Source organism: Psammomys obesus, unplaced genomic scaffold (assembly GCF_907164565.1).
Source record: "Psammomys obesus unplaced genomic scaffold, mPsaObe1.curated_primary_1811, whole genome shotgun sequence".
NCBI classification, from domain to species: Eukaryota; Metazoa; Chordata; class Mammalia; order Rodentia; family Muridae; genus Psammomys; species Psammomys obesus.
Window position 1 is genome coordinate 3,275,353 of NW_026596109.1, and position 20,473 is coordinate 3,295,825.

The 20,473-nt window shown below is 44.6% G+C and overlaps 1 protein-coding gene across 1 annotated transcript in view; it reads left to right on the forward strand.

Moving 5' to 3' along the window:
• Pgm1 (phosphoglucomutase 1) overlaps positions 1 to 20,139 on the forward strand; it is a 58,928-nt gene extending 38,789 nt beyond the window's left edge. The window contains exons 7-11 of the mRNA XM_055628807.1: positions 37 to 152; positions 9,087 to 9,222; positions 12,515 to 12,698; positions 14,817 to 14,951; positions 19,494 to 20,139. Coding sequence (XP_055484782.1) covers positions 37 to 152; positions 9,087 to 9,222; positions 12,515 to 12,698; positions 14,817 to 14,951; positions 19,494 to 19,583 — 661 coding nt within the window. The 3' untranslated portion in view covers positions 19,584 to 20,139. The remainder of the gene's footprint in view (positions 1 to 36; positions 153 to 9,086; positions 9,223 to 12,514; positions 12,699 to 14,816; positions 14,952 to 19,493) is intronic.
• Positions 20,140 to 20,473: the final 334 nt, after the last annotated feature.

Genomic DNA, 20,473 nt, shown 5'->3' on the forward strand with positions numbered 1-20,473 from the left:
CTGCTGTGATGTAACTTTGATTTCATGCCTTTGAAGGGTAGCAAATGCCACAAAGATCGCTTTGTATGAGACCCCAACCGGCTGGAAGTTTTTTGGGAATTTGATGGATGCAAGCAAACTGTCCCTTTGTGGGGAGGAGAGCTTCGGGACTGGTAAGTTGCACTCATGCTAGCTTCTTTTTTTTTTCTTCTCCCACAACTGCTGCCTTGGGGGAAAGTTTAGATTGCCTAGATCCTAGAATAGCAGTGGGAGCTGATGAACCCTAAATCAAGACAGGATTTATATATGACAACCTGGTGAAATATACACATTCAAAAAGCAGTGGGTACATTTGGACAGGAGAGCTGGCTTTCCTTTCAGAAGGCTCACAACTGCTGAGACAGGAAGTTTGGGGGCCTTCTTGGCAGCATTGGACATTGAGTCTCTAGGGATTAAACACATGATAAACACAGTTCTCTTCCCTTAGTGGCCAAGGAAACCTTAACAAATGTTTTCATTTCTAAGAAGAAATATAGTAGAACAAGTCATTTTTTTTTTTTTTTGTTTTGTTTTTATGTAAGAAAAGGTTTTGGCATGGCATTAAATCTTTCCCTTTCATAGAGCCAAGTTTTCTGTAGCAACAAGGTTATGATTTATCAGGGTTAACTAAAGGAGACCTTGAGGGTAAAACTAAGTTGATGGGTGATAAAAATGTAAAATTACAGCCTTGGCATGAGGGTCTAAGTGTGGACTATAGGTGAAAACGAGTGGCATGGAGTGATCTGGTGATCTCTGAGCCCCATTTCTCTGCTTTCCATTCTCGCCTCTGCCAGTCTGAATATTGACCTGAGCTCTGGCTTCCCTCATGACTTCCCTGCTGTCTCATTGCACCCATATCAGTTGCTCTTCCAGACATCTGCATAGGCCTGTGCTCATTTCTAGCCAGGCTGCAGGACTCTCAAGTAGTCCCACCTCTTACATTCTCTCTGTCTAACATTTTAAAGTAAAGGGGCTCATCTCTGTGGTCCTTTATTACTCTCTGATCATCTTTTAATAAAGAAAAGACCAAAACCAAGCATTTTCCAGGCCTTATGGTTGAGTGCAGCTCGTGCTGTGTTAATCAGGACCAAATACTGATCTTTCCCCCGAACCCAGAGTTTGTGGTGGGATAGACTCCAGACGTATTTTTATGAAGTTGTAAGTGGTTCACTGTTCTTGGGAGAATGGCAGCACTTCTTGATAACAAATTCACCCAATAGAATTGGGATATTAAGAAGGATAGGTGAAGCCGTGGTGACAGTGGTAACACACATTTGATCCCAGCACTTGGGAGGCAGAGGCAGGTAGATCTCGGAGTTTGAGTTCCAAGACAACCATGTCTGTATAGAAAAACACTGTCCCCCCAAAACAAAAAGAAGGACAGATAGACAGGTGAATTGGAAGGGTTAATAGTGTCCACAAAGGACCCTGGATTTTCCAGAATTCTGGGCCTTTAATAAGAGAATAGAAGGGGGCTGGAGAGATGGCTCAGAGGTTGAGAGCACTGCTCCTCTTCCAGAGGTCGTGAGTTCAGTTCCCAGCCACCACACGATGGCTCACAACCCTCTCTAATGAGATCTGATGCCGTCTTCTGGTGTGCAGGCGTACATGCAGACAGAACATTGTATACATAAATACATAAATAAATAAATATAAAAAAATGAGAGACTATAAGACAACTGCTTATTCTTGTCCTGCTTCCCCTGACGAGGGCGTGAGCCACAACATGACTGCTGACTACGAGGTGGTCTTCTCCCATGGAACTTTGGGTATCCTCCAGCCAGTCCAGGCGTGGCACCAGCCGTCCTTGTAGCCCTGCCCTCTTTCATTTTCCACACTGAGTGCTGCGCATGCCAAGTAAACACTCGGCAGCAGAGCTGCGTCTCAGCTCAGTTATGCTTTCTCATGGAAGAGAAGCTCTTCCAAGGCAGACACTATCTCTAAACGTTTGGTTTGTGTCCCTAGTGGGCCGTATCAGTGCTGAGCCAGAGAGCAGAATCAGGTTTCCTAGGGTGCACATGTGTGGAAGAATGCTAGTTTCCTGAAAACTACTTTGGAAAACTTGAATAGTCATATTGATATTAGCATCTGAAAGTTCCAGAACATTCTTGTGTAAGAGCCCTATTATCACAGTTTTACTCAAACACAGTGTGCCCACCGCCTCCTACACACACACACACACACACACACACACACCAGGCACTAACGTTTTATCCCATGGTCCCATGTAGGAAGCATTGTGCAGGATGGCTCAGAGCCCAGCAGGAGCCTATGGCACGGGCTGACTGAGAAGAGGCCTGAGAGCTAGATACAGCTGCTGTCTTGCACAGCAGCTCTTCAGGGGCTGGCAGCAGTCCTCGTACCCCGTCTTCTCCAGGCTACTCATCACTCCTTCCTCCAGCCGTTCTTCACCCCCCATTGTTGGTAGGTACCCCTCCCCAGCCTCTAGGGGCTTCTGAGTTCAGCAGTGCCTCTCATGGAAGTCACGCCCGTACTGAAGAGTGTGGGGGTGAGTGTTTCTAGTGGGCTGGACGCTGTTCTTCCATTGGTGCAGCTCACTAATGTTGGCTTTTAGGAGGCCCTATAGTGCTGTAGAGCCTGTATCAGGTTGTGTGTAATGTTTTTACCTTTCTGTCAAGGAAGATCATAATTACTATGTTTGTGGAGCTGATTGCCTTGAATGAAAGCGTCAGACTTCAGACTCTTGATTGATCCGGTTAGTTCTTAGTTACTAACCCATTCAACCAAATGTGGTGCCATCTGTGATTTTTTCCCCTTCTCCTTGATATTTTATTGTTGTTGTTCAAAAAAAGGAATATCTCATGAGACAAACCCACAGGGAGAAAGGGAAATTTTTAAACAGGTTGTAAGAGATAAACAAATTATTGAATGTCTAAGTGTGGTAAAAATTAGCCTGCACACTTGGGTCTCTAGTGTTGTGGCCAAGGGCAACCGAGCTCATGGTCTGAACTCCGGGTCCCTTGGTTAAAATCACCTTGTCCACCTACCACATCCCTTCCTAGTCAATGTTCACAATAGTTCTTCCACAGACTCTCTCAGGGTGGATGTGAGTGATCCTATAAAATGTTTGAGTTCTGTGATTTTGCCAATTGGAAGGTACTGTGTTTCTGCATTCTTCCAAGTGATGACAGGCAGTTTCTCAGGAAAGCATTCATGGCCCTTTAACCCTAATACGTATCCTTTGTGTGTTCACCCCAGCGATTTTATTTACTGCTGTTTGTGTTGGCTGCACTAGACTGTAAGTTCCATGAGGACAGTGGCTTTACCTGTCCCAGTTTCCATCCATCGTATTCAAAGAGCCTGCTGTGAGCCCCAGAGTGGAAGAGGTGTTAAGCAAATGCTGCTAAGTGAAGGAGCAAGAATACTCCTTTCTTGGCACCCTCCATTTAGACAGGTGGATTCCTGGTATCTCTTGGAGATTTGCCAGTCAATTGGGATCTTTCTACAACTGGACACCCACATTTTTTTTCTTATTCCATCTAAAAATCGGTAACATATCACACAGGAGTTATAACTTGAATTAACATATCCTGAGATTTCATTTTAACCTTCCATATTTATATTTCTTTACACCATTCCTTAATTGCTCATTGAATTTGACTGTGTCTTGATGCTAGTGGCTGGTGGGCATTTGGTAAGCAAGTTGTCTTCTTGGAGGGCTCCATGTTTCTACCTTTCAGAGAAGCCAGATCCTGGCTGTGTAATTACAGGTGTAAAATGATGGGAAGTGTTGGACCAGGTGCTCAGAGACCTGACTGATTGTATTCTGTAGAAGGTCAGGCTTTTCTCTCTTCCCATTCTACTTGCATAGCTTTGAGTATATTTCCTGTAATACACAGAGCTTCTGGGGAAGATGGCAGCATCCCATGTCTGGAGATATTGCAGGGAAACTACCCAATGGGACTAGACTCAGACCTTAGTTATATTTAACTCAGGGATACCGTTCCCTTCATGTCTGCCTCCTCACCTGTGTCTTTGTGCTCATCATCTGCAAGGATGGGAGACTTGGAACTTGGTACTTGGAACATGCTGGCATTGATTCTCTTTTGTTGGATATAAAGTAAACTTCTTGTCATCGAGGCACTCAGTGTCTCCCTCCAAAGACACCCTGTGGAAAGGAAATCCAGTTCCTAGGCAATCATGAGGCTGTGTACTAAGAAGTACTAAGCACAGAGCAGAGAACCTGGGAACAACCCCTTGAGTGTTGGAGTGGGCTGGAGAAGGCCTTCTGTGGAACCAGTTCTTTTCAGTTGAACTAGTTGAGCACAGGAAGGGAAACAGGATGGACCAACATCCAGTCAGCTGGCAAGTGGCCGTTCTGTGGCAAGCCCTTCTTAAGAATGTCCCTGAGCCAATGGTGGGTATATCACATAGCCAAGGGTGGGGTAGGAGCATGGGGGCATAGTAGCAATAGCACAGAGAGGTTAAGGGTGCCACCCTGAGTGAGGGTGAAGTGAAAGGAATTGCAGAAATTAGCCAGGCTACTAATGGTACATGGAAATTTCCAGAGAGAGAGCTGCTTGTTCAGGGGAATGGGAAGAGAAAGAGGGAAAGATGGGCAGAGGGACAAGACACTGATACTTAAGAGAGCTCCGTGTTGCCATTGGGCTGTCACCTGGCAGAGGCAAATGCCAGTGTAGCTTTTGAGATGCCCACACTAGTAAATGTAACCGAAGCCCTAAACCGTTAACTTCTGGCTCCCTCAGCAAGGGTTGACATTTTTCTTGCCTCTGACCCAGAGCACGCTCTGACTAAGCCCAGTTTGTCCTTACCACAAGGTGCTGATTAAGCTGAAGTGCAGTGACAGGTGTTGCAAGATGCTGAAAGGACAGAATTCCCAGGGGCTCAGTTAGGCCCTGAACTGGAGCAAGAATGAAGAGGCTCAGAGCAAAGCTCAGCACTATCTTTCTGCTGGCTGGGGCAGCAGTGGCTTCTCTTCCTTACATTTAAGTGAGCTTGGCTTCTTGTGCCTTAAAAAACAAAGTAAAAGAGTGGAGGAGTTTCCACAACCTAGAGGAGAAAGGGTACCGACCTGTATTTTTTTTCTCTGTATTCCCAATATATACAATGAAAGGACATTATGTTTTGAAAGCTTAATATGGTGAATGGAAAACATTACTTTCCCTTAAGAATTTTATTTTTCTCCTTATTCCTAATAGCATCTTGCATTTGTATTATAAAACACTGTACAGTTTGTAGCTTCCCAATGGATGTCTCAAAGCTGTGTGAGAGGGCAGCCTCTTCTCCATTTTTGCAAATGATGAAACAGAGGCTTTGAAAACAGTGAAGCAACTGATTTAGACCCAGATGGCTCCTGGGAACAGCAACTCAAGTTGAGATTTTTCATCTCTTTCTGTGGAAGCACAGCCATGAAAGCCTCTTAGTGTTGTAGGCACTGTGCCTTGTCTCATTAGGAACCATTCCTTTTCACTGGAGCACCGAAGGAAAGAGAATTGATCTGGCCCTCCTGAGTATTAACCTGGAGTTTTCTCCCATCCAAGGTTAATGGAACAGTTAGAGAGACTGAAGACCCCACAGGTAGACTGGAATACATGTTGATGTCACCCAGGGGAGGTGCTTTGTTTATGTGAGTGCATGATTTAGTTAGTTCCAAATAAATTAGTCAAAAGTTGGTACGATTTTTGGGTTTCATTTTCACTTCTCATAAAAAGAAAAAAAAAAAAAAACCCAAAGTTTCTTATTTAGAAGTGGAAATATCTCCATGCTTTCAGTCTAGCACCCACCAAAAAAGGAAAAAGTTTAATGTGCACTTTTTATTTATTCATTTATTTTAATTGGAAAGGAGGTGCCAGGTGTGTTAGCACATACCTCCAGTTATCGTAGCACTTGAAGGTGGAGACAGGAGAGCTACAGGTTTCTGACAGGGACACACAGGGAAATCCTGTCTGTAAAGCACAAAAGGAGCTGGAGAGATGTTCAGCAGCCAACAACACTTGCTGCTCTTGCAGAGGACCTGGGTCCAATTCCCACTACGCATATCAGATGGCTCACACCCCCTTTAAGGACAGTTCTGGGGTTTTTTATGCCCTCTGTGGCCTCCACAGGCTCCCAGCATGCACATGGCACACATAAACACACACAGGCTCAACACACACACTCCTAAAAGTAAATCATTCAAACAACAGAATGGAGCACAGATAAATAATTCCTAACTATGATGAATCTCCAGTATATTGGGGAAGTTGCCAGAATCCTCAGAATGAGCTGTTCTAAAACATTTTTTTTTTTTTTTGTAGATGCTGTGAGAGGCAGGGGGCTTTTTATTCCCTAAAATAACAATAAAAGCAAAATTCTGTAGATAATGAAATTATGTAAATATTTCCAAAACATAAAGCCTTACAATGCACTGACTCTAGTCTATAGGCTTGCAGCATCTAGACTTTGAGATGTCACTTCTTGTCCTGGTTGGTTTTTGTCAACTTGACGTAAACCTAGTCATATCTGGGAAGAAGGAATCATAACTGGGTAAACGCCTGTACTAGATCGGCCTTTAGGCAAGCTTGTAGGACATTCTCTTGATTGATGATTAATGACTGGTGGGAGAGGCTGAGCCCACTGTGCCCTCCCTGGGCAGATGGTCCTGGCCGCATACAAAAGCAGACTGAGCAAGCCACAGGAGCAATCTAGAAAGCAACATTCCTTCAGGGCTTCTGCTCCAGTTCATGCCACCAGGTTCTTGCTTTGAACTCTTGATCTAGCTTCCCTTCATGCTGGACTACAGCTTTCCTCCTTACAGCATGGTGTTTATCAGAGCCAAAGAAACCCTAATTTCTAAAAGTTACATCTATCAAAGAAAAAAATGTTGGGATGAAAAACTTTATTTTTTGAATAAAAAAGAGAAAGCATTGGAGTAGATGAATTAATTTACTTGCTTATTCATGTACACATTTATAGTTCCTTGATAAATTTCACATGCTATGCTGCTCATCAGAACTAGTTTAAAAGATAACAAGTCCGTAAGAAGTACTTACTTAGTGGGGAAAAAACAGATAGGTGGGGGCTCAAGAAATATGGTTATCAGACCAGAGGTCTTGCTTGGGTTGCTATGGGGGAAGAAAAACTGCTCACACTGCTCAAAGTTGGGACCTACTCTCAAAGAGAAGATGATATTTTAGATGGGTCTAAAAGGAAAGGAAGGAGAAATACTCCTTAACGTGTCCACAGAGTAGGCAGCATCATTCCAGATACTCTAAAGCACCAAGAAAAACAAGACCAGGTGCTACAGCAGTCATATACAGAATTAACTATGTCAGGTGCGGTGGCCCACACCTGTAATCCCAGCACTCAAGGAGGCAGGGGCAGGTGGCTCTATGTTAGTTCGAGGCCAGCTTCATCTACAGAGTGAGTCCATGACAGCAAAGACTACACAGAGAAACCCTGTCTCGAAAAAAAACAAAACAACAACAAAAAGATTTCACTATGTGGCAGTATGGGAAACGATTCTAAAAATCATGTCATGTGGAATCCTCAGAAAATAAAAAATTAGCTCACTGTGGTGTATACTTTGTTTTGATATAAAAAATTAAAATGATAAAAGTGTGTTTTGGCCCATGGCAGGCTTCTAAAAAGGGTCTTTAAACTCACACACATGCACACACAATGAAAGGGGGGGGGATTTCTTAATTTTGGTGAAGACTTTTTGTGGTTTTTTGGATTGGTTTTTTGAGACAGGATCTCTCTGTGTAGCCCTGGCTATCCTGGAACTCGCTCTGTAGACCAAGCTGGCCTTGAACTTGGATATCAGTCTGCCTATGCCTCCTGAGTGCTGTGAATTTAGCAAGAACCTCACAACAAAATGAAGGATGTGTTACAGTCACAGTCCTTACTGGCTTAAAGAAAGCTGTCCTAGAACAGGCTTGTTTGCAGGGAGTAGCTTCCTTTAAGACTGTGATATTTTCTTCCCAGTTGCTTTTCAGAACAGTAGCGCCAATGCACACATCAACCACATTGTATTAGAATCTCATTTCCACTATGCTTCCCCTAATGCCCAGGGCTTTAAATTTTAAATTTGTGGCTGTTTGTGAAGCAAGTACCACTTGCTCATTGTGGTTTAATCTTCTTAAAGATGTCATCCTTTTGTTACATTAGTTACAAAATAATTGTTTTTGTGTGTGTGTGTGTGTGTGTGTGTGTGTGTGTGTGACTTGCCTGTTGTATCTTTGGTGTATTTTTTATTTAGATCTTGCTTTCTTCTTATTAATAATATTCTTTGTAAATATCTGTTTTACAGTTGTAAATATGTAGACTTTTTAAAGTGTATCAATGATTTTTAATTTTATCTTTGTAATAATAGGCATTTTTAAGGTAACTAAATATGTTAGTTGTTTCTCTTTATAAATAATGGTTTTACCTGTATTTATTACTCTTCAAGAGTAAAAAGAAATTTACATGTTTTCTAGTATTTAAAGGCTTTCAGTTCCCCTCTCTTTTCATATTTTTGAGATAAGGCATTGTATATCAGGCTGGCCTTGAACTTCTGATCTTCCTGCCTCCACCTTCCAGTGCTGGGATTACATCATTCCTACAAGGGCTTTAAATTTCTAAATTCGAACTGTTTTCTTTTTAAGGAACAAACTATAGTAATGAGCCAGTTACGTTAACATTATTAAAAACAATCCACCATTTTCTCAGCAGCTCAAAGTGAGACTTCATTAACTCGAGTCTCATTTGTATCTGCATCTCTCTCTGGGTGCTGTACTTTCTTCCATGGTACTTCAAGCTGTTTTAATTACTGAAAATTCATAGTAGCCATGTTTTCCTATTGTCTATTTAAGATTGATACGGGACTTTTTCTCCCACTCTAATACTTTGTAACTGATACACCAAGCTCTAACAGACCCCACAGATGCTTACTGACATCTGCCTTTGATTCCTAAGTTGTTTTTTTAAGTATTGGCCATTTATTGAATTCATGAGCTCTTCCATGTCCTGGAGCCCTCAGGAGAGCCCCTTGACTGCTTTAGCGGCCTGCTTTAGTGGGCTTGTTCTCACGGCCTCCTGAAAAGCCATGTTTGTTATTGCCACAGGTTCTGACCACATCCGCGAGAAAGATGGACTGTGGGCTGTCCTGGCCTGGCTCTCCATTCTGGCCACCCGCAAGCAGAGTGTGGAAGACATCCTCAAAGACCATTGGCAGAAATTTGGTCGGAACTTCTTTACCAGGTAAGCCAGCGTCTGGATTGGGACTGAGGGATGGCGGGGAAGTGAGCAGAGGGGTAGGCAAGGGTTTTCCTGTCTGTGATGATACTGACCCAGATTCATGCAGCTTCTTTTACTGGGGACTTTGAAGATGATTTGACCAGGGTCAAGATGAAGTCAGCTCTTAAGCCAGCCATAAAGAGCAAGAATTTTTTTTTTTTTTTAATTAGCTAGCCTAATCAAAAGAAGAATGTTTTACGAACATTTGTAAATTTACTTATGGGGTTGGCAGGATAATTACATCAAACTTAGATTCACAGAAGTGGATTTGAATTTTATTTTATTTCCTTTCTGAGTTAGGAGTTCATTTAACCTTCGTGCTCAGTTTTCTCGTTTGTAGAGAGAGGAATATTGGCTATTGAGAGGATTAAATGAAATCGGAGTCTGGAGGTGTTTTGTAAACTGTAGAGCTCAAAAAGCCTGGAAATGCTTCTTCTTAAATTCTGGAAACAACTAATGCTCGGTTCAGATCAGCTTTCCTGATTCATTAAATAGGACCACAATGGCTGTTCATCAACAAATTCATTGAACCGACATATTTTACTACCTACTTTTCTTTCCCCGAGGTATTGGCTATTATAAAGGAAACAAAATATTTAAGTACACTTAACAGTTTTCTTCGTTACCATATATGGTTTTATTTTTTCACTTAATTTTTAAAATTTTTTAAATTTATTACAATTTATTCACTTTGTATCCCAGCGGTAGCCTCCACCCTCATCTCCTCCCAAGCCCGCCTTCCCTCCCTCTTTATGGGGCAGCCTGACAGGCCACAGAGGAGGATATTGCAGCCAGTCCTGATGAGACCTGGTAGGCTGGGATCAGATGGAAGGGGAGGAGGACCTCCCCTTTCATATGTTTTTATTTTTGAGAAGTATTAAAATGCAGAGCTACAGGTATGGCTGATAGTAAAGTGTCTGTGTGGGCAGTATGTGGGAGGCTTTGGGTTCAAGTTCTAGAACCCCCATTTATTTATTTATTCATTTATTTATTTATTTATTTATTTATTTATTTATTTATTTATTTACCAATTTTTACCGGTAGTGTTTCTTACTATTTCTAATTTGCCTATTCTTTAATAACTGTAAAAACTGAATAATTGTTTCCCTGGACCTTAATATTTTTATGAAAAGGGGTAATTAGATAAAGCATTTACATGTATGAAATTTATGGATATAATTTCTCTGGACCTTAGTTGCTTTTTTTTGCAGGTTTTTGTTGTTGTTTATGTATTTTAAAGAGGGTCTCACTGTATTGCCCTGGCTGGCCTCAAACCTTAAGTTCACAGAGATATGTCTGCCTTGCCTTAACCATAAAAGGCATGTGCCACCATGCCTAGCCTTCCTTCCTTCCTTCCTTCCTTCCTTCCTTCCTTCCTTCCTTCCTTCCTTCCTTCCTTCCTTTCTTCCTTCTTCCTTCCTTTCTTTCTTGCCTTTTTTTTATAAAATGGGTGCCTTAGACTAGATGATTTTAAAGAAAAAAAAAAAATATATATATATGTATATTTTCCAGAGCTGATAGTCCATGGTCTTCAGAAAGTCCGAAAAGAATCCAACCGTAAACAACTTGAACTCATTAATCTTTTAAGAGGATTCTGATTAAATTACTCTCTTGTTGAAAGCATAAAGAGGTCTTTCAACATGAAGATTTCATGACTTCATGAAGAAGTCTTGGAAACCAATCAGGAATGTCCTCTCTGAGAGCAAGAGCACCTGGTAATTCACAGTAGCATTCATGGACTCACTAAGTCCAGAGTTTCACAAAAGCAGTGCCGTGTCTGTTCTTAGGCTCTGTGGTGTCACTCAAGTCAAGCAGACACTGTGGAAATTGCCCTTTGAATAGACCAATGAATGAGCTGATGAATGAACAGTAAGCCCAGTGGAACAAGGTTGAGCGGCGTTCAGAGCTTCACTCTTGATACCTAAACACACCTCCATACCAGAAATGTCTCATCATACTGTTACTACTTATTAACTACAACTGCCAATCAAGGATCACAGATCCCGACTTCAGAACCTGCATTTATGATTTGTTCAGACTCCACTGTACGCTCTGTACACTGAGCAACACTTCCACAAGGTTGTCTGTCGTAAGCCTCAAGACAGTTAGTTGATAAAAATCTCCAAGGATTCAACAGTCGGGACAACTAACTCTTCTTTGCTGGAGCTTAGCTCGCTCTGTCTGGTTACAAAGCTAGGATTCTTTCCATTCCAACCCTCTGTGTTTGGGATTTAAAAATCTTCTCTCCCAAACACCCAAAGGTCACAGGCTTAAAGTGCAGAAGCCTGGTTGTAATTTCTTGCTCTTTATCATTTTAACTGGGGGAAAGTGCCAGCTTCAGCAGGGAGGGGACTATTTTGTCTCAGCTTTGTAGCCTCCTGGAGCCAGCATAAGTTGGCTATATTTCTGCAGTATTCCTTGTGTCTTGGAGGTGTTATCTTGCACATCTTGTATTTGTTTTGATATTGAAACAAATGGATTCTGCCATCTTGAACCTCTAACTGTTTCAAGAGGACATGTACTGTCATGTTACAAAAAGCACACAAGTATCTTTAACTTCACAAGAAAGAGACTGAAAACCAATCTTGAAAGAAAAATAATAGTCACAGAATTTCATTTGTGGTACAGCTGTTTTCTTTTCTTGACCCCTATCACCACTTAAGGCAACCCTGCAGGCTGAATTTAAAGCAGAACACAGTCCCCACTGAAGAAGGCTGGTGTTTGAAGCATAACTTGTTAGCTTTTGGCTGCGTTTCTGGTCTCTGAAATTCTGGCCTCGCTTGAGGAAATTTCTGCGGAGACTGAAACTCTGCTCAGCCACAGTCTCATAGTGTCACACAGGTCTGAAACCCAGCCTTCGCCTTTTAAGATTGACAGGAGTTTGGACAAGAAGGACCTCAGCCATGTGCTGTTGGGCCTAGAGTTCTTTGGAGGTAACAAGAGCTGTTCGTATTCCCTCCTCTGGATATAGGGGTGGGGCAGTAGATAGTGTCTCCTGAAAGCCTTTGAAGCATCTCAGTGCCTCTTTCTGTAGAAAAGCGGAGCCAGTTCTCTGGCATTTGGAAGGCCCTGCCCCTTTCTTCTGAACTCTCCTTTCATCCCCAGCCCTCTCCATCCCTGCTGACTGACCAGCTCACTGCCTTTGCTAGCCTCCTGAAGGTAGATGGCTTCCGGGGAAGACCAAGGATAGAGGCAGTTCTGTTTGACTCAGATGCTCTGAAATCAACCAGAATCTCAACTACCTAACTTCTTCCAGGTATGATTATGAGGAGGTGGAAGCCGAGGGTGCAAGCAAAATGATGAAGGATCTGGAGGCCCTGATGTTGGACCGCTCCTTTGTGGGGAAGCAGTTCTCAGCAAACGATAAAGTCTACACTGTGGAGAAAGCTGATAACTTTGAATACAGTGACCCAGTAGATGGAAGCGTGTCAAGAAATCAGGTAGGAGCGGATTATGAGTATGTGAAAGAGATACCCCAGAGTGTCATCTCTGAAGCCTCAGGAGAGAAAAAGAAAAAGGTCCCTCAGATATGCTTCCTTGGCAGGTGTGTTTTCCTGGGGCAGTTCTCAGCTGGATTTCTTACATGTGACTCTCATGCATACTCATTTTTTGCCATAGTTCTTTGTAGCCCCCTGTGCCTCCATGCTAAAACTCTGAGCCTATATGTCAGAGGGATTTTTGCAAACTCTAAAATTATACCCAAGTTGCCATGTATGGGAAAGTCTTTTAAAAAATGTAGAAAAACATTACTGTGGCCCTAGATATCAGCTCCTCTCTCCTCAGACGTCAAAGGAGTATGATGTCATGGGCAACATTGCATGTTCTAGACTGAGAATAAGAATATGCCTTTCTAAGGAAGGCTTCCTGGTTAGAAATTCCCACCGTTGCTACCTGTGGCCACCTGACAAGGCAGTGCTTATAGCTGAGGATCTGGACCATGCTGGGTGGTGACAGATGGCTGGGGTTTCTCGTGATGGGTACCTCAGGCTATAGGCTGGTTGCCCTTCTTTCTCCTTCTCACAGTCACTCCGCACCCAGGTTCCTCTCACTTCCTCTGTTGCCTGTTGTCAGGGAATGTCTGGGAATTCAGAGCAGAGACCACAAAGGAGATGAAGGCGCCGTCACACCGTAACCTCCCTGTTTGCTTCCTCTGAGGGATGCAGAGCTGTGGCGTGCCTTTTTACAAGCCATCTGCCACGTTTTGGAGGAGATGGGTTCCGGGAGTCACCGGAAGCCCCTCTGTAGAGGGTAGTGGATGGACACGGGCCTCCTCACAGCCACCTTCAGTGCCCAGTTCTAGCAAGTGCCATATCCTCCCACCTTCAGCAAATAGGAAAACGCGGCCTCAGTCTGGACGATTGTAACTAGCAGGAGGGAGGAGACAGCAGCCCAGAGGATGGCAGAGCTGCAGAGGAGTTGGGTAAAGCCTTAAGAGCAGAAGTTCAGAACACCCAACTCCGCAGGCACCTCCTCCACGAAGGAAGGGGAGGGCAGGGGCCCAGTGGGAAGCTGGAACTGTGGTCTGTGCCACAAGGAAGGAGACAGCAGTGCCGCTCTGTGAGATGAGGAAACCAGGGCACTTAGCAGGAAGATGGGGCAGGAGAGAAAATGCTCTGAAGTAAACATAGGGAGATTTGAGAAGCGTCAGGCTGCAACTTGGGGATGAGGGCGACCCTAGAATATTTCCAGAGAGTAAAACATGCTGAGTCGAGGTGACTGTGCCCTCGGCGTTGACTAGCCAGAGAACACACCCTGCGCATTCTGTCTGCTGGCCTCACCGTGAATCTAGAGAATGGCACAGTTGGAACTGTGAAGTAGTGGCAAACACCAGGAGAGTAGAGACTTTCCTTCTGGCGAGTCTTTGGCATCATGCAAAGCCCAGACAGACTCATAAAGAATGAAGGGCTCTCAGGCAAATGCCTGCTGTAGCCATTCTTCCTCACTGAAAAATATCTCGAGTCTTCAGTCTCTCCCTAAGCAAGACGTAAGATGCTGGAAGGGAATGAGAGAAAGGCCCTGCACCCACACGGACCTCACTTTGAGTTACCATCATCATGATTGACCCCTCGATCTTGCTGGGTTAGTATGAGCACCCGCTCCTACTGTCCAGGGCATGTGGCCCCTTTTCTGAGATTCCTTACCGGTGCTTTATAAAGAGCGCTTCCTCTCATCTGCCTGTCGTTCCCTCCAGAGCCGTGAGTCAGATTTTTGCATCTAGCAGCTTATTTATTAAGCTTCAAACTGAAACGACCAGTCCATGAATCACAGGGAAATGGGCAGGGGAGAGAGCCTCATGGCATCCAGGATCGCCGAGATTGTATCTCCCAGATGACCCTGGAGATGCTGCCGCGGCTTCATTAGTTAAACCTCTTCGTCTGGATGCAGTGAGAGGCTGATAGGATGCAGCCTCACAGGGCTGGGTTGCTGCCATCTATCAAGGATCTAATCCTCCCACGGATAAGATTAGGTCTCCAAATGGACAACTCACGGCCTGCCAGATTTCAGTCTCCCCTTCAGCATTCAGGGGGAAGAAAAATCCTCTGCTTATCTTTTTCCAGGGCTTGCGGCTTATTTTTGCAGACGGCTCTCGCATCATCTTCAGACTGAGCGGCACCGGGAGTGCCGGGGCCACCATTCGACTGTATATTGATAGCTATGAGAAGGACGTTGCCAAGATCAATCAGGACCCCCAGGTAATGGCCAAGCCCTGCACCCTGATCCGTGATTTTGGTTCGAGGTGTTTTCGTGGTCTGCTGAACCTGTGACATCACTGCCAGTTCTCCAGGACCCATGTGGTCACCCGCTGTACTTGCTTTCTCCTTTGTCTCTTTTAGTGTGTTAGAGCAAAAATGACCGATAGCAACCACAAGAATAATTAGCTTTTCTGAACATTGGCTTTTTACTAAAACCATTGCATAAATATACTCAGTTAATTGTCTCTCCCGACCCAGTGTGTGTGTGTGTGAGAGAGAGAGAGAGAGAGAGGGAGAGAGAGTGGTGTAGCTATCACTCCCTACTATATTTGGCAGAGTCAGGGTCTTTCACTGAGCCTGAAGCTAGGCTGGCAGCTAGTAAGTGACCCTTCTCTGCCTGTGCCCCCACACAGTGCTGGGGTTCTAAGTCTGTATACAGCTTGTTTTATGTGGGTGTTGGAGATTTAACTCACAGTAATGCTTATGGAGCAAGCTCCCTTACCTGCCCCAGCCCCTATTCATTTAATCCTCACCTTAGGTAGACTGTTGGTCTCCCCTGTATTGACGAGGGTGTGGAAGCACAGAAAGGCAGCTGGCACTTCCAAGGCTTGTGCTCTATGCAGAAGCAGTTACATGAGAATGGATCTTTTTCCTTGTATGATGTCCGGCCAGTCGTTGATCATGCAGTGATCACCTGCTCCGACAAAGCATTTACTCGTTCCAGCTTTGTGGGGGTCAGGGACAAGCAAGGACAGGCAATTGTATGTGTCTTCATGGAAAAGCCTACTGACTTAGAGCCTGGTGGGCTAGAGTCTGTAGGAATGAACATGGATCGTGGATTTGAGGATAGGCATCAAAATGAAGGCTCGAGGAGGGCCCGGGGCGCACCTTGGAGTTTCCCCAAGTGTGTTCTTCACAGCACTGGTCCTGACAGATGTTCTCAGTCAGCACTTTAGGTCTACAGAGTGTGTGGGAAACAAGGCATGTTTGCTATATCGGTGCCTCACGGCTAGTGTTGTACCATAAACGCTTGGGAAGACGTAGACGCTCATTTAAATGGCATCTGCTGAAGAGTTCAGCAGACACTTTCCAAAGGCCCAAGAGGTATATGAGAGGAAGCCATGTTTATTCATAGGAGAAAGTACAAGTCAAAGCCAGGGTAAGCTGCAACTCATTCCAGCCGATTGGCTGTTGACAAAAAGACCAAAGACACTGGGGACAGGAAGCATTGGTATGGCAATTTTCCCAAATGTATGAACCCCCTCACAAACAGAAACAAATCACAGAGGACTTCCATGTGGTCAGCAATCTTTGTAGGCCTGTCTGTCCAGAGAGACTGGAGCTTTTATGTTGAAGAGACGGCAGCACCTCCTAGCCTGTGGCTGTGCAGGCGTGCTCGTGGGACCACGTGTGGGTCCAGCTTCCTTACTGTCGTCAGATGAAGAGATGAAAGTGTAATGAAGTCAAAGCATGCACAATTACTTCGTCTTACACCTAAGTGAGCCCTGCCATTTGGAGCCCACGTGGTGAACTTGGAGAACACTCTACCGAGCAAAAGAGGCCAGGCCCAGAGGGTCAGATGCTATATCAACATATTTATCTGCAGAGGCTAAAAAGAAACAGTTCGACTCAGAAACAGAGAGCAGGGTCTTTAGCAGGGGCTGGGCGGGGTCAGGAAGTGTTAGTTAAAGTGTTAGTTAAAGGAGACTTACAGTTATGTAGGGTGTAGGAGTTCCGGAGATCTCAGAACCACTTAGTGCCTGTAGTTAAGATAATACTGTACTACATTCTTAAGTTTTTCTGAGAAGACATTGCTTATGTCTTCATTTCCATGTGAAGAGATGGGATATGTCAATTAGTTTGGCAGTAGTAATCACTTCACCCCACAGGTCGTGTTGGGAGCTGGGAGTTTGGCCTTGATGGTAAAGTGCTTGCTTACCATTCGTAAGCCTCACCATCCTGCAAAGACCCAAATTTTTAAAAATTACACTCCATACCTTAAATATAAACCAAATTTTATGAAAAAGAAATGAAACAATGTGTTGTCATATGTACTTTTGAACAAACCCTCTTTTCTTTTGGTACCTAATAAAATCTGTAAAACTCAAAATTGGAGACTCCTGGAGTTGGAGAGATGGCTCAATGGTTAAGAGCACTGGCTGCTCTTCCAGAGGTCCTGAGTTCAATTCCCAGCAATCACATGTTGGCTCACAACCACCTGTAATATGATCCGATGCCCTCTTTTGGTATGCAGGAAGACATCATACTCATATACATAAAAAATTGGAGACTCCTAGTGTAGTGGGTTTAAGCATAGGGGTTGTAGAGTTAGTGAGGTCTTATTTTAATTCCTGTCTCTGAAGCCCTGTGCACATGGGTGACTCGTTTCACGTTTGTCCGTCTTGGTTTCCTTGTTTATAAAATGGAGCAGTGCTAACTTTGCATCATTGTATGGATTTGGGGAGACAGTGAATTTAAAATGCTTCAGCACCTGAACTGGCACCTAAGATCAGCTTTTAAGAATGACCAGGTCGTGGCTGGAGAGATGCACACAGGTTAGGAGCCCTTGCAGCTCTTGGAGAGGACGCACGTTCAGCTCCCAGCAGCCGTGTGGTAGCTCACGACCATCCATAAGGCCAGTTCCAGGGAATATGATACCTTATTCCGATATCCATAGGCACTAGCGTACATACATACAGGTGAAACACCCAAATGCATGAAATAAAAAAGAAATCTTCAATTAAAAATGAAAAATCAAACAAAGCAGTTCAAAATGAGGTGACAAAGCAGGTAAAGGCAGTTGCTACCAAGTGTTATAAAAGTCTTATGTTAGGGCCCCAGAAGCCTCATGGTGGAAGAACTGGCTCCTGTAAGCTGTCTTCTGACCTCCACATGTGTGCTCTTGTAGGCCTGTGCCTGTGTGCTCATATATGCCTGCATACACACACACACCAAGAATTAAAAATAAATAAATAAAACGACTCTTATAGTTGCTCATTTTCAAATTTTTGACCCTTAGTTTTTCATTGTAAAAAAAACAAACTGTATCAACCCTTTTTTTTTTTTTTTTTTTTTTAAGTACACAGTTTAGTAATACTGTGCACATTTGCATTGTTCCCAGGAGAGCCTCAGATCCCAACCTTTCCTTGTGGCAAAGCGGAAACTTGACCTTTAGGAGGCAGCCTGGTTTCTCTGTCAGTCCTTGTGGCTAACCTTCTGCCCTCGGTGTCGGAATTAAACTAGATAATTTGTGTGCAGGTGCTTTTGTTAATAAGGAGCCAGCAAGGGCCTGCTTCTCTTTCATAATTTCTCCAGGAGCCAGGTTCCAGCTTCAGTAATCTCCATACCCTTGTGTGGTTTTGGCATCCCTAAAACTTGAACTGAGGGCCCTGGAGTCCGCACCTCCAGGCCCTTAAGATAATAGAGAAAGAGAAAAGGAGAAAGGTGGGCATGTTTATTTCTTTTTATCTTCGAGACAAAAGCCTGGCACGTGCTGGACAGATGGAATGAAAAATACATTTCTTCTGAACCTAAATTCGCAGGATGGATGATCACACAAAAAGCTTGGCTCCCCCCTGTGCCCACAGACACCACCAAGCAGCTGGGAAGTGTCTGCCTTTACCCTGTAACTGCTGTGTCTCAGCCCCAAGGGCAGCGGGCGTGCATGCGGTAGTCTCAGGAGGTGGAGCAGGCTCTCCCGGTTAGCACGATTTGGTGTGGATGAAAGGCAGTAATCGGCAAGCAGAGGTCCCGTTCTGGGCCGTTTGTGTCCAGTCACTCCCCGCCTCGGGCATGGTGTGGAATCAGTTTCCTGCCCTGTGAAACGGGTAGTTTAACTAGATTAGTAGTTTTGTCTAATATCAAAGATGATTCATTTTAACAGCAGGATCCACACACACACACACCCCACACACACCCCCTGCTGCCTTGAGTGAAAGCGAGCTGAGGGGGGCGTGTCTGAAAGGTCTCTTTGGGTGCAGCGTGAGGATCAGCTCAGAGGAAGTGGAAGTACCCAGTTAAGAGAGAGAGCGGTGTTTTAGAAGGAGTAATGGCAGAACATTGGGGACAGGTGGCTACCATGGTGCAAGATTCACTCTTGAGTTTTAGGCAGCCCTGGTGAGGCCTGATAGGCTAGGGTCAGATGGAAGGGGAGGAGGTCCTCCCCTGTCAGGGGACTAGGGGAGGGGCATAGGGGAGAGAAGAGAGAGGGTGGGTGAGACTAGGAGAAGCAGCGGCTACAGCGGGGATACAGAGTGAATAAATTGTAATAAATACATATTTTTTAAAGAGTCTTTTAGGCTTGGTGGGGTAAATGCGGGAATGTGGAGAGGAAATATCGAGGGTGGTCAGGTTGCTTGCTTTGCAGAGCAGACTCTGGAGTTGCTTCCCTGAAGTGAGGGGTGCTGGAGCCAGGCTTGGGCTTGCATTTTATACTTAGATCTTCAGGCATCTTGGAGAGCTGGAGTAGGAGATCAGGCTGGTGGACCAGGGATCTGTTTAGAAAAGTGACGGAAGAGGTTCTTCCCCTTGCGTTTCTTGCAGGTCATGCTGGCGCCCTTGATCTCCATTGCTCTGAAGGTGTCCCAGCTCCAGGAGAGGACAGGACGTACCGCACCCACTGTCATCACCTAGAGAGCTGGCCGGAATGTGGCACGTCCCTCCACCCATCCCTCCACCCAGGACCCATCCATGCCACCTGATCGAAGAGCACGGACAGAAACAGTGTATTCGCCTGGGCTTTTTAGGCCTTGACTTTTTTACTCCCCACTCGATAAACAGCCGCTTGTGAGGCACTGCCACTGTATGTGGGAGAGGGAGAGCAGGCCTAGCGTTCACACCCCTGTCTGCTCCTTCCCTTCCCAGTTGAACTGCACCTGTGTGGGCCTTTGCCTCCCAGCACGAGGTACTGTTTACACTACAGTGTAAAGTTCTGGAGGCTGAGGGTCAGCAGTGAGGCCATCTCCTGTCTGCGGGATGTGCCTGTAAAGTGATGTTGAAGTCCCTGCTCCACTGTGAAAGCCTTCCCATTTACTGTTTACAGGTAACCCAGCGTTGCGGTTTCTGGTGCCTTCTCTCGAATCAGTTTTCCTCCGAGTGAGATGTGCTTACCTACAGGTCTCTGTGTTATTTCGCAGCACTGTCCCATCTGCACAGATATTTGGGATATTAAAGCAGAATGTGCTACTGCTGAGTGTTGTCTTCTTCACTCTTACCTACAAAGAGAGGAAACAGACTCTCTGCCTTGTTGGGGGTGAGGGGGAGATTATATTTTGTTTGAGGAGGGGATTGCATTTTGTTTGGATGTCCTAGCCAGAAAAACATTGATTTCTGAGTAGGTTGAAAATCCTTAGACATAGGAACTGTAATTTCAATCACATTAGTACAGTGACCTCTGGATAATTCCCAAGATTATCAAAGAAAGCTTGGTGCATTGACTGGGGAAAGAGGGGATTGTCAGATCTGGTGGATCTAGTAGAGCAAAGCCATATATATATGCCTTTTAATGCTGGCCTTCCCAGACC